At 38.7% G+C, this 15,049-nt stretch overlaps 1 protein-coding gene across 1 annotated transcript; it reads right to left on the bottom strand.

Moving 5' to 3' along the window:
- Positions 1–2,672: 2,672 nt before the first annotated feature.
- cog3 (component of oligomeric golgi complex 3) lies at positions 2,673–14,191 on the bottom strand. Its single transcript, XM_018703124.2, has 23 exons — positions 13,965–14,191; positions 13,536–13,682; positions 13,376–13,437; positions 12,591–12,756; positions 11,980–12,054; positions 11,521–11,613; positions 11,109–11,234; positions 10,937–11,017; positions 10,788–10,831; positions 10,544–10,670; positions 9,791–9,882; positions 9,396–9,535; positions 8,331–8,491; positions 7,210–7,318; positions 6,995–7,113; positions 6,778–6,867; positions 6,023–6,146; positions 5,648–5,733; positions 5,385–5,519; positions 4,878–4,953; positions 4,614–4,741; positions 3,997–4,095; positions 2,673–3,830 (listed from the first exon to the last, which is right to left on the bottom strand). Exons 1-23 carry the CDS (start codon positions 14,130–14,132, stop codon positions 3,801–3,803), a joined length of 2,478 nt encoding a protein of 825 aa, XP_018558640.1. The 5' UTR covers positions 14,133–14,191; the 3' UTR covers positions 2,673–3,800.
- Positions 14,192–15,049: the final 858 nt, after the last annotated feature.

Below are 15,049 nucleotides of genomic sequence, written 5' to 3'. Positions count from 1 at the left end.
TTCTTCTGTGAAATTTCCCTATACTTATTGTTTATGCAAAGTGCAATTTTAGTCACAATTTTAGTCACACAGTGTGGCTTGACTTTTGTCAGTCTCAGTCTTGTTTTTAAAGCTAAATGGTTTAGATCTCTGTTCTATCAGAGCATGTTCTCTGTCTTACTGTATGATCCAGGCATCTGACCTGCCTGAAATACAACAAGAGAAAGTCTACTTGGTTACGGATATGCTCGAGTTTTTTTTTTTTTTTTAATTTACGGCTTCTGAATTCCACCGAACCAGTTGGAGCGACCTGATTATTTTCATCACTTAGATTCACACATGAGAATTTGACTCACCGGATTTGACCTAGTTGAGTATTGATTCTTCAATACTTTTGAATAACACTAAAATGTTCTTTCTAAATTTGTGAAGTCTTTGCAAAAATCAAGGTTTTTCATGCACCACTTGAAATTACCCATGAAAAAATTCAAAGAGGGGAATTCAAACCACATAAATTCAGATTGATGACTTTCAAAGTAAAATATCTCAATGCTCTAAATTCTGGTTAGATCTTACAGTTAGGCAGTTATTTTCTTCCATAGCTGATAAGTAACAATTAAAAAAATCTTAATAAATGATGAACTGAAAATTTCAGAATCCATTTAGAATCTTGTGGCCTTTCTACATTTAAACCAGGCATTTTTCTCTCTTTCTCTCTTTGTGGCAGTTTTTACGCTGTGAGAAGGCACGGAAGTTATCAGAGATTTTGCCAATGGGTGCAACGGTTATCACTAAAGAAACCGTGACTGATACGGGACCAGCGATGCAGAAAGATCAAAGGTCAGGATTGCTCTTGTTCATTATTGACTTCTACCATTAAATGGTTTTCAAATTAAATTTGTATGCCATTGAATCTCTGGTGCTACATTTTCCATGGCACGCCACAGGATGAAAGGTTTGGAATCAACAAGGAGCTCAGATCATCAGACCCCTAAAGCAGGTTACACACACCATCTACCACTGTCTCATGCAGATTATACTGTATGAACTTCCATTTGCTTACTGTATAATGCATATACAGCATTTAGCCAAAACATTAAAAACAACAGCTGGCTGATCGGTGTATCTTTCCCGTTGTTTCATCTATGTAATGACACTATCTTTAACTCATTGCAGGACAACTGTATGGCACACTACGTAATCACCTCTCAAATGATGCTTGGACAGCCAATGAGGGAGCTTCATTTCCTGAACTAGAAATCATGGATTCAGAAAACATGTTCTCTATCCATGGAGAAAATGCTGGACTGAAGGTATCGTCATATATTCAAATAAATGTTTTTCACAGTCAAGTTGCCCTATCATAACTACAGCTGAGAGTATACAAGCCTACATCGATTAATACATTTGTTTGGTTCAACAGAGGACGGTACCGCTTGTCAGACACTACAACAGTGGTCAAATATTTTTTATGATTTTTCCAGACGGAACTGGGCAGGTGTGGTATCCTTTAAGATAAATCTGACATTTTACTGATGATACCATTAATACTCAGATGTTTGACTGTTTACCTTAATCATATTTAAAAGCTATCCATCAGGAAGGCTTGCTATTCTTGTATGTGCTGCCCAGTCAGCGGACTGCTCTTGTGTGGTGGTCTTGGAGGACAAACATCAGCACCCTCGCATTCAGGCAGTTTTCACTACCAGAGGACAGGCAACGTGTTATCACAACAATGGCTGTGTTTGGTATAATTGGTTGTATAATCATTCCTTATCCCCCACCATTCATTTTATTTTGTGGTGTAAATGTACCGGACATAAAATCAGCATAATACTTTGTAATTAAAATCTTTTTCTTTCAATCATCACCAGCTGTCTGTGAAAGCATTTAAAGTTTTAAATTTTAATTATTGATAAAATTGGCAGCAGACAGAAATGAAAACCTGTCTGGGTGAGACAATAAAACCCCTAAAAGGCTTATTGTTCACAAGCTGCTTCTCTGTATTAGGGATGAATCTGACTCCATGGGGAGGCACCTTCTGCAGTGACACAGGAGATTTGAAGAAACAGTGGAGCTGGATGGATAATAAGCATCATGTTCATGCTCCACCCTACCAGCCCCTCTGCCTGACACTGAGCCCTAACCTCAACATCCGCATCGAATCCCAGGCGCACATCTGCATGACTTTCACCTCTGGCAAACACAGTATACAGCTTAATGTCGGGGCAAAACTTAAAGTGAGTTATTGTGGCTTATGGCATCAGTAGTCAGGTGGAGCAATAGCAGAAATACAAGAGGAATGAAGGGCCAAATCATTTATTGTGCTTTACTTTATATTTTCTTGCTGTCACAGCTAAATCAAGGCAAAGGTCTAATGCTGCCAGCGTCTGACATGTTTCAGAGGTATCAGCAGCAGAGGAGTGCAGAGATCAATGTCCTGCTCCAGAACATCCAGTCCCTCATCACCTATCAAAAGACTGTCAGTCCACAAAAGGTCAAGCCCCAGCAATGCCTCATCTCGCAGATGGAAAGACAGCGGCTGCCAGTGAAACAGCAACAGTCTGCCAAGAAGACCCCCTAAAGCTGATGATGTCCTTGAATGGCAGTTTCTCATTTATGTAAAGCGACTCTTAATGCTCCCTGGATTTGAATTCAATGACAAAGTGCTTTTAAGAAATAAAACCAAAGAAGAGCATTAACCTTGTTTTTTTAATCAGAATGTCCATAAATAGTTTTAACTGTACACATCATTTTACATGGGACACACCGAAAGCAAATGTTACACGGACTGTGTCCTGTTAGGTTTGTTACTCTGTGAGGACCTTTAGGAAGGACACCCATAAATCATATACAGTGCAAAACTGCCAGGGTCAGCGGCCCATTACTTTGCCAGAGTAAAAGTATATTAGTTGTTATCAACCTAATTATAAAAGGAAAAAAGTATAAAACATAAGATTTCATTGTCTTTTTTACATATTTGCAACAGAATAACAAAAACATTCACAAGAAGGTCAAAGAATCTTTTAAGAAAACACCTGACAGGGACAGAAGAGCTGTGGGGGTTTTGCTATGATCAGAGGGGGACACCTGTCGGACCTGAGCATCCTGTAGCACTTCAGGCCATCAGAGAGTTTTACTGAATGTGAATACAAAGACTGTTACAATTTAAAAGAGAGGAATAGAATATTTTGCAGCATTTTTCTCTCGTTATCCTTCCAAACCGAACAAGGGAATCTAGGCTTTTGGATACAAGCCCCCCTGATTGGCCATTAGCTACCTGGATAATGAGCAACCCTTTAGTGCCTTTTTTGCCCAGCAAAAGTGTCCTTGTCTGAACACTCTTAGATAATTTGCCCCCACCCACCCCTGCCCTCACATTGTGTGCAAATTCTTTTTATTCAAAACAATCTGGTGTTGAGAGATGCAACTGTGATCCAAATCCACCTTTGTCAAAATGGCATTTCTCCTACATGAAAACAAACCTAACCATAACACCTTCTTTAATTTTAGTAAAACAAAATAATCAGCTCAGTACCCAAAATAATACCCTTCACTTCCCAGTGTGTTATAGACTTCAAGATGAATACCTGAACCTCTTCATACTTGTAGCTGCTTGAGCCTCTGTCAGCGAATCTTTGGCCTTGTGCAGGATTTTATTTGTTTAGTTTCAGTTCGTCAGTTCAGCGTTCCCAGTCCAGGTTGCAGCTCAAGTCTCAAGTGCAGTTCTCTGCTCATGATGCCTGGTCATGGCTGGAGTTGGAGCATCGCATCGCTATCCAGAGGGTGTTTGGCCAGCATCACCACACCAAACCTGGGCATTACTTATTCACAGACAGCAGTAGGTTTATCTGAAAGAGAGCCATGAAGATTTTTGAGTGCTCACCGTGACTTAGGAGGCATACATTACCTAAAGATTCCTCACTGCAGTTGGTCTTGGCAGTTTTAGATATTCCAGGGGTATTATTAATACTATGTCAGTTGCCTTTGGGCTGTGCTAATTTCACAGTACTGTACCTGCTCCATAGATGGACACGCAATGATCTGAAGGTCTTCTCCATTGTATTCCTCCTGAAGCAAGGCGAGCAGTCTTTGGAATACCTGCTGGATGTTATTCTGTGGGAAAAGCCATCCTATTACTGAATGCTGGAGGGAAATTAATACTACATTTCCATCTGGCCTACGTTCCCTCCCTATCTTGTTTCCATGTCAACAGCAGAATGTTGTTTCTTTCTCACTCAGCTTTACCTTGATGAACAGCAGATGGGAGGACGAAGATTTCTATATTACAGTTCACACTGACAAATTTATAGCTAAAGGAAAAATCTCCAAGTCAAACTTTAACAAAAGGTCTACCCTGAGAGTGGAACTCAAACACAGAATTGTTAATTATGTATTTCTCCATAATTGATTGACAGCCTTTTTACTACAGTGATTAACCCTCACCAATGATTAAATGTATGCCATGAATGATTTCTGATGATTAAAAATACTGGTTGGACTTTGAGTGCAAACACATTGCATACCTACTTAAATACTAAATACTATATCAAAGGATTCTATGAGCTTAACAAGGACTTGGAAAACATTGACTCATACAGTACATGCTACAGCATAGCATTTCTGCCACCCACCCGGACAGGCTTGAAAAGGATGAACTCTGTGTCTCTATTGGCTAAGTACAAGGACATGCTCTGTAAAGTGCTTGGCAGCTTGCTCTTCATCACACGGTAGGTAGCCATCACTATATCGTTGATCTTTGCTGAAAAGTGAAAAAAAAAGAGCACTGAGTTAAAACACACACACACACACACACACACAAAACCTCCAGCATGCGCTATACAAGTTTTGATGAATTACAATGTGAAGCTCATGGCGTTCTCAGAGACAAATCTTACCTGGCTGTGCCCAAGGTTGCTGAGACAGACTGTATGTGGGACCACCTTGGATAGCCATTGTTTTAAGAGCTGCAACCTGAGTGCAGACACAGTCAAAACAACACGTTACAATTCGAAAAGACCTCATCTGCTTGTTATTATAGTCAATGCAAAAAAACACAAGAGGTTGTGCTGCCACTTGAGTCAATTCAATTTATTCCTGAATAACACAAAACACTGACAAATGGAGTAATAGAAATAGAAATTCTTTCAGCAGAAAGAATTAATAACACAAGAAACTATCAGAACACATACATTTATACAGACAAAAAACACCTAGTAACAGAATTAGATATCCTTTTATACCATTTCACCTTCAGCTGTCAGTAAAATACTGGGACCTTCATTGATAAGTAAATAAGAAAATTACTTTTTAAGTTTGAGGTTTTTGAGAAGGTAAAAGCTGACAAAATGAAGGTCAGAATGAGCTGTCACTGCCTGAGGGTAAGTTTGCCTTCGCTCACTTACCTTGGTGAGAAACTCCTCAAGGTTTCCCACAAAGATCTGAGTCTGCTGCTGGATGAACTGCTCACAGCTGAACTTCAGGTGTCGGTCCACATCCTTCTTAGAGTCAATGTAGTGCTCCTTTATCTCTGGTGTTCCCTGGGGGCCACAGAGAAAAGGGGTTTAGCACTATCAAGTGGCGTTTCCCTTAGGCAGGGTACTATCAAAGTATATGAAGTGTATAGTAGGTTTAATAAAAAAAAAAGGCAAAAAAGAAAAAAAAATACCTCCAACAGGAATTCAAGTATGGCGTTGTGACTATTAAGTCGGAAGAATTTGGGAACAGCCTTAGGGTTCAGGATTTTGAAGCAGCATCTTAACACAAAGCAGAGAGATTAAATCTGGGCTGATGTAGAATTAGAGTGCCCTCTAGTGCTACAACTTTAATATGACCTTGACTGAGACGAGGGTGATAGGAGGAGCAAATCTGCCCTGCGAGCCATCGGTTAATGTACATTATAGGTGTTGGATTGCACTGTAATTTCCACATTAATTGTTGCCACTGGTGCATGTGATAGGCACAAGTTGCTTAATGAGCATGAGAATGTAATGACTGGCTTTATGGAGCTGAACACCAATGTTCCCTCCACCTTTAATTATCTTACCTCGTGTTTTCTTCAGGTCCAGTGAGATTTCCTTGATGGCAAAATCGGTGTGAAATGGGGCAATCTGTTCACGCATTATCAGCAGGTGCTTGATCAGGAAAAGTTGCCCATCTATTTGCGTCTACAGAAAGTGATAGCACACTGTTAAATCCACACTGCAGGCTGCCAAAACAAAAGGGCATCTGCTGACTATCCAAGCAACAGAGAACATAAAAAGCACAGGCACAGAGACGATAAGAGAATGTGTCTAATTAATAACTGCTGATTAACCATAGCTGGAAAGGGACATATTGCTGTGACAAAAAAAGCTGTTTGAAACCATTTATTGCTCAACTAGCACTAAAACACTGGAAAAAGACATCATCAAAACGGGGTGGGAACATATCCTCTGAGATTGATGCTGCTGCTTTAATTTGTAGTGATAGGTTGAAACGCACCACTTAGCAGAGATATTGACAGCAAATTTGAAGGTGAGAGAAGCCCATAATTAAAGGATGGTCTGCTGAACACTCTGTATGGCATAATAAAGCACCTATTACAATAAACCTTAAATTGCATCCCAGTTGCTTTAGTTAAGGGTTCTGTAGCCTGACAGAATTTGAATGAAACAGAACATATTTTATCTAAGGCAGAACTGATCTTATTTACTATGTCAAAAGAAAGGCACTTATCCTGCTATTTTGATCATAATAAAACTCGGGGAAACTATAAAAAAACAAAACCACACTCTACTTTTAACCATTTGTGCCAACCTTGTTTTTGAGGATGATATCAGAAGCTTTAAGAAGGGACTGGATGCAGGCAGATAAGGCTTCTTGAGATAAACCCTGGAAGACTGCTCTCTGGAAAAAGATCAAGTCACAGTAAGAAACACATGGATAAGAAATGAAGTGCAAAAACTATATCTACAACACATCCTGCCATGTTTTAGGATAGGAGACACTAAATTAGTGACTTCTTAAAACTCACATCTATACATCTATAGAGCTTGGACAGACAGACCAGTGTTCGTCTGACTGTAGGGTACCACATGCCGTGCAGATCAGCAGGAGAGATCGATGTCTGTAGGCGTGATGCTTCTACATTCCCTGTATTCATTGTACAAAGGAGGAAGACCCGTCAGGCAAATGACAATGACACCAAAAGTTGCAAGAAAGCAAATGTCACAATCTGGAAACACAGACCAGCATTACTGTTTCTTCTGCCATCAGGATCCTCAAGCTGTACATCAGAAAACATTGACTCTTGTGACATCTGCTTCATCTGCTCTTCCTTCAAGCTCTGAGCAATTCTCTGTTGATGACAAGAAATCAAAGGCAAGAGTCAGTAGATAGAAAATGTTAGATGGTGGAAAGTCATGCTTTTCCATTTTTGCTTCAATACGAGGCCTACAGTTAAATCAACTACTACTTAACAGAAAATAAATTTCAACATGCAAAATGAGCCTGTATGCAGACAGAAAGGATGGTAAACAGCTAAAAAAATATCGAATGAATCTTGGAGATCTGATATTAAGAAAACAGCTTAGATGTAATATCTATGAGCTCTTTAATATAGAATGTAAATACACAAAGGCTAATTTAACACGTGCAGACATTAACAAAAGTCCTTCTAGGGCCTTAAATTTGCACAATTCAACTTAAAACACAACAATTTTTCAATAATAAGTTAATAGGAAGTCTACAGGTTTAACGCAAAAGCTTAATATAAACTTAAACTTGCTAAAAAAAGAGATTGATAGATAGTTTGCATACAATAGATCTAAATGCAGACATTCTCAAGGCCAAAGACTTTACAACGACCTGCTTTTACATAATTCAAATTCAACTAAAAAGATTAAGACTTCTAAAGAAGACAGTCTACAAGACTACAAATATTTTATTCAAATGTTTCTTTTGCGACATTGATAAGCTATAGAAAAGAACAATTTTAGATATAACAATAATTAAGTTCAATGCTGAAACACTTGATGGACAAAAAAAAACAAACAACATGTGATAATCAATGGAGTCATTTATCAAGCAGAAGAGCAGATAATCCACCTTTTCTCACTTCTACAATATGAGCATTTGCTGTTGTTTTCCATTTTCTATCACTGTTGGTCAGGCATAACAAGAATTTCTGGGCATAAACTGAAAAAATGATAGATACATAAATAAATAAAGCATTAACAAATGATTAAAATACTTAATTACACCCATGTTTTGTAGGGGTGAGTAGAAGCTAAATTGACATAACAATTGTCGGGTGTTTCTGAAGATATCAAGAAAGAAAACTGATATTCCTTTGAGCATACAAGACGTACCTCCATCATCTCCAATTTCTCAGGATAGGCCAGATCCCCTGGAGCTGGGTTGTAGCCTGTGATATCAGTCTGGATGTAAATGTGAGTCCTGTACACCAGCCTCTCTTGGACGTCCTCCAGCATCTGCTTCACCACTGCATCAAAGGCTCCAAGCTGAGAAGCTGCATTAAGGCACACAGAGGTCAGTTTACAGTTCAGCTTTCAGTTCGAACTCTGCTTTCTTGTCCAACACTTTTGTTATGAGGAGATTCAATAAATACAAGTCCTCAGGGGTTTAAAGTATAAACCTGTCTATGTATGAGGTTTAGTGATGTTGGATATGGTGGACTTACAATGGGAAATCAGAATGAGTGAATGAGAACAGCTTAAAAAGAAGAGCTTAAAAAACAAGGTACTGTACCATGAAAATATCCCAGTCCTCAAGTTTCAAAGAAGAACTATCCTGTTCCCTTGCTTCATTTGTATATACTTTCAACAGAATGTGTCTTCTCAGATACCAGCTCACTAACATGGACTTAACTTCAGTAAACACACCCCATTTGTAATTTTGAGTGATCTTGAGGATGATGATGATGTGTTTTTTTTTTCTTTAGAACTTGAGGACCCAGAATCAAAGTAATTTATGAACTGTCTCAGATTTAGAAAAGTCTTGTTTTCAGATTTTTTTTGGGGTTGTTGTTGGCAAAAAAGGCAGATTTTTGAATGGTGATTTATGCTGAAATCATAAATTCAGTATTATTCACTTGGCAAAATTAGGCACTTAGAGGATACAAGGGATATCCTTTTGAGTATCTTATTTATTTATTTGTCACTCATTACATTCGGAAAACAATATTTGGCTTCTTTCTTAAATGTTGTGAACAAAGGTATGTCAATTTCAGGCAGAAAGCTCATTGTTTCATTTGAAAGATTTTTTTTTTTTAGCCAGCAAAAGTGCAAAACTGAGAGGTGGTCCAGACTTATCAGCGGGGTACTGTAGCCCAACAACTCCAACACAGCTGCATCCTGATGACTCAATTCTAAACGCCCCAAGAAGCTTTCAAGAGAACAAAAGCTGTAACCTACCATTGTTATGAACATGGTCTTCTAGCATCTCATTCTTGAGAATGCTGCAGAGCTCAGACAGGGTTTCCAGGTGGATGATGTGGATGATTAGAGGCCGGAGGACATCATACAGGGACAAACATAACTTCTCTAGCAGCTCACTGTTAAAGATATTAGACACCATTTCAGTGCTTTGTACAACTGAGAGGAGGCTAAAATTACACTTTCTGTTCAGAGTTTTCTTTAACTTAAGGAATGAAGTAATGACTAAACAAATATACTGTGAACAAACTTATCAAGCTGAAATGGCTATCATGCGTTTAAAAAGTGGCACGCCTTAAACAAATACATACAAGACAATGGCTCTGTGTGAGTACTCAGTGATCATGTTACCAGTGAGGCAGGTGCTTACTCACTCTAGTTTAGGCGTAGGTTTAGAGAAGAACTCATTGTACAGCTGGTGTTCATCCTGGCAAACATGAACCATAAAGGCACAGCCACTGCGAACCTGTACAAATAACACATCATGATCACCCGCTGCAGTGCCTACAAATACTTTGCTTGGGCTCCACTTCAAACAAGCAAACACATCCTCCCACATAAATGATGCAGGCAATCATCAACAGGATGCATAACCTTTGATTTGCTTCTTTCAAAGAAAAAAAAGTCTGACTATTAACGACATTTCATTGCGTGAAATTCTGACCTTTAATTATAGCATCCCCATCAAGCCAATTAACAAAGTGTTTTAAATGCCACAACAGAATCAAAATACATAGGCCCTCCAGGTGCCAACATTTGATCTGCTTTGACTTAAGTATTACATTACAGTAAAAATATTTTACCATTAACTAGGTCAGCTACATTTTCTAACACAGGAAAAACACAGCACAATAAATCATAGCTTTATAGATGAGGTACGACTGAGGGTGTACTAACGACACCAAGTCTCTGCACAGCAATTCACTTCAACAAAACAGCAGTAAGCTTGGGATGCCCGCTGTACACAGTCTCAGGTTATGCTCATTTATCATGCACACAGCTTTATGTCTGTACCAAACACTCCAGAAAATTTCCCAGAGGGTCCACGCTGGGCCTTCTTTGCAAGCTCAAATGTCATTTTATAATATCTAAAGGGCAGTCCCTGCTTTGAACTAGTCATGCCTTACCAGAGCACAGTGGTCTTTGCTGTTTTGGTTGGTCAGGTCAGTAATGGTGGATGTGATGCTGGGACTGAGGAGCTGCTCTCTCTGGTCAAGGTAGCACTGGTGGATTTCATCTAGGAGCTGATGGTATCTGCTCACATCAGTATAAGGAGGGATGAGTTAATTTAACACAAGAACAAAAAAATCTATATATATATACGACAACATTAATGCTGCTGCTTTATTCTGGAGAAATGCTAATACTCACTCTGGAATCTTCTCTGCTCGCTGCTCTATCTGTTCAATCAGTGACTGCAAGACATAAAAATGTCAGTGAAAATGTCATTTTATTACAGAAAATGATAAAGGCAAAATGATGTGCTGCATAAATTCAGTGGGTGATAAAAATATACTCACTCTAACTTTAGGTGCAGCTGCTCTAAACTTAACGTAATAAAGCGTAAAGGCATTGTCTGCATTGGTCAAGCCCATTGGATCCTGAGGGTGCAAAAAATAAAAAATAAAAATAAAAAAAAGTATTGACACTGAACTAGGCAGATGCAGTACAAAAAATTTGTCTTTTTCTTACCCTTTTTGTTAACTGGCTTGTAAGATTCTGCATAGTGTTTACAATGTGGATCTTCATGAAGTGCATAGCTTTAGAAAGACATTGTTTAAACTTGGCCAAATAAACTGGATAGTCCTTGAAATTTGGCTGCAATCAACAGAAAGAAACAAGTATTAGACAGCTTGAACTGTAGTCACATAAAAGGATAGCACATTCCTGCAATTATAACAAGGTCAACAGGATATTGTCAAAGTCTTGGTCAGAATTTCACACTAGAAAGAAATAGGTTACCAAAGAAAAAAAAAACAACACCACAGAACTCTTTGTGGCACAGTGTGTGTAAATATGCAATTATTACATTCAAATACATTATAATTATTTTAAAACAATGGGATCTGCACAAACAGAACTGCAATTCTGTCAGGCTACTTACATGTGCAGAGACGTATTCAATGCAGTCATCCAGTTTCGACAGCATTGGTATAAAGCCTTCACTATTTACAGACAAAGTCGGTGAGTTCAGTTTCTGCAAAGACAGAGAAAAAGTTAGGTTTGACATGATCCCAAACAATAACAATTGTAATCTCCCAGCTCTTTGTCTTTATCATCAGAACTTTTTTTCATTGTTTCATTCATCATTTGTTTCTGTATTTCAAAGGGTTGTAGATGAGGTGAGCTAGAATGACATGTCACATTCAATAAGTACATTTTTTATAAACTCTTTAGAGAGAATTGCATGGCTGATATCAAAGTTTTTTAGAATAATGTTTTAACTCTGGGACATAGCTGCTGATCCATAATGACACACATTTAAGCAATTTACTGACATTTACAGTGCATACATTTAGTTAATAAATGTTTTAAGACATAGACAAAAAGAAATTCAGCCTACCGTGTTGATGTTTTCTAACTCATTAAAATATGACAGTTTCTGCTGTATGCTCTCTGCCAGGTCAACAAGCTCTGACTGCAAAGAAAGAAACAACACAAATACACCATGACAGTTCAGTTTGAAGTTCTGTTCAACTTCCTCTGATGTTCCAGTCTACATACACTTGTGAACATGAGCAGCTTGCTGGAAGAATGGAAAAAATTAAAGAAAGAATGAAAACTGCAGCATCAAAAAGATAGAAAATACACCACAGACAGACAATGCTTGGTAGCTATTTCATTTTCAGGCAGCTTTTATCTATATAACAATGTTCTGAACTAGATATTTTGGTATTTCCAGTCATGTCCAGCGACTCCTTTGGGGTTTATCTCAGTTGTTTTTACACAGTTTCTCAACTCAGAACATATCCAGAGTTTAGACCATACAGACACTACAGTGTCTGGAATGGGAGGTATGTGGATGTTCACAAATATTAAATATTCTGTCTTTCCTGGACTATAAGAAAAATACATTTAATGACATTAAAATCTAAACATTTTCAAGTCTCAGCAAACCACTTATCATATCAATAAAGCTGGATTTAAAGACAGGAAGACCAGCAGCCATCTTACCTGTTCTTTGAGGAGTTGTTCACAGGCCTCATGCAGGGTACCCGTCTTATTTGACACAAACAGATACTGTTTCTGAAGGGAGTCCAAGTGCTCCAGTGCTGCACTGACATCTTTCAGAATAGCATCACATTGTTCCTGATAGCAGTTTAGATCATCTCTGGTTTTCCTGAGGGGAAAGCAGACATTTTATTTGTTTGCGTTGACAAAGCAATGCAGTGAAACTACCACTAGTTTGCAGTGTTTTCATAACATTTTCATACTGAGCAAAAAACGCGATGCATTTTTCCCTGTGAGCTCAAACTTTTAGGTTTGAATGCACGTCAGAAAATTATTACAGACATACTCTATCAGCTATCAATTCAGGGTTATGTTCACAAAGAAACGTTTAGCCCATTCAGAGCAGAGCAGCAATATATTTCTACAATGTGGAGCACACTACAAGCTGTCAACATCCACACACAATCCTCAAACACTTCTATTCTCTCAGGTATATGATTAGTGTTTGTGTCTGTGGTTTATGTCTAGCTCGCCCCGCAATCACAGAACAAGTGTGAGATGTGTGCAGCGAGTCAGAGGGCTGAAACCAGGCTAGTTTATGTATGATGTGTGGAGTGGATGTGGGTTTTTACTGTCTATGGTGAATAGGGTTTTTATTGTCATGAAAATAACACTGTTTTTCCTTGTATACGTATCTTATTTCTAATTTACCATTTCAAGTAACATTACTGTATTACAAACAGCAGGACACCACCATCTAGGAATGAAACACTATAAAATGTAACCACCTGTATTTTGCGTTCTCATCCTGGTCCATGTTTGCCTGTAACTTGGCAAACCAGGCAAAAAACTGCAACACAAATCAGCATTATATTACAACGATGCATCTCATTATGATACAGTAAGTCTGACTGTGTACAACAGCACGATTTCCTGTTGACAAGTCACCTGCTGTGCAGTTTCTATCCTGTCATTCTCCATATCAAGCATCTGAAAACCCTTGAGCAGGACGTCCTCTGTTGAGGCGGGCACAGTCGCTGTGAACGGGGACTGCAAGGACCGTGACGAAAGGCTGCACAAGTCCTCAATGGGAAGCTGCAAAACAAAGCACAACTGCTTGTTTCTGAATAGACTCAACAAACCTGCATGTGAAGCTAGCTAGATAGCTTGACGTGGCGGAGCGCAAGTACAAGCTAGCTGGTTAGCCTACAAGTTATTATTCCGTGATATATTGACTTTAATATCACGTTAACACGGCAGAGATGTGAATTCAGGTCGTACAGAGGCAGTTTCGGGAATTAGTTCACTTCACTTGCGTTTGGAGAGTAAATTAGCAACACTGTTAGCTAGCTAGCTGGCTCCAGAGTCACATCTCACCTCTGAGGGGACAGAGAGTGTTTCGGCTGCGGCTCGGATGTCTAGGACAGAGTCCATCTGTTTCTCCGTGAGAGGAGCCATAGCATCGGTGCGGCGATCCCATAACGACAGTTTCTCCCGGATTTCTTTATCCGTTAGGTCCAGGAGGGACTGATCTGTGGACGCCATCGTCGCTGTGGACAGCAGCAACGTCAGCAACAGCAACACACAGGTACTTCCTCTTCCGGGAGCGTGGGCGGGGCTTGGCGAAGACTATGCCTCAAAAAAAGTTCCATTTGATGAAAACGAAATGAGAAACATTCGGTGGAGGAAAAAGTATTTAGTTGTTATTCCCTTAAGAAAAAAGTCCCAGTGCGTTTATATAAAAACACATTGCAAGTAGAGGATAAATATGAGGGGTTGTGAGATGAATAATGGGACAGGGAAGAAGAAAAACAAGGTTTTAAAACCCAGCTTCTTTTCTCTAATCTTTGTTTTTGCAAAATATTGGTGAGATTTACCTTTACCAGTTATTTTAATGAAACTATCTGAGAAGTTTAGGGGGGAAATTACACAATTTTCAAAAGCTGTATTACTGTAGTGTTTTTATCCTGAATTGAACACATTGTTTGTGTTCAATTTCATTCAATTTTATATGCTTTATCTTTGCATTTTCAAGTCCCATGTTATATTTAATCTGTTCCTTTGTTTTTGTTTTCTATTCCCCATCTTTTCTTCTTTTGTGAGTATTTGGACAAGAGTGTTATGTATTATACAATCAAATCAAATCAGTTGCTCTCTATTCTAAGTAAATTAAATTAATTCTGAATTTAAGTTGAACTACTGTAAATTCACCTCAGATATCTGGATGACAGCTGAAGCCCACAATAACAACTAAGACAACAAATAGACCAACGTGATAGATGGGATTTCTGGGTGTGGCAAACTGTGGCCTCTAGCAGCAAATTAATCTGTCACAAAAAATAAAAATCCAGCAGGTGGAGCCCTGGGGTGCATTTCTAATACTCCAAAGTAAGATCTTCAATTCTTTTTTATTATGTCACCAGACTGGTTTCTTTTCTCAAAGTATTCTTTGAGTCTAAGGC

This window comes from Lates calcarifer, linkage group LG1, assembly GCF_001640805.2.
Source record: "Lates calcarifer isolate ASB-BC8 linkage group LG1, TLL_Latcal_v3, whole genome shotgun sequence".
Lineage (NCBI taxonomy): Eukaryota > Metazoa > Chordata > Actinopteri > Centropomidae > Lates > Lates calcarifer.
Note: the sequence above shows the minus strand (reverse complement) of the source record. Positions and strands in the feature narration are given on the sequence as shown.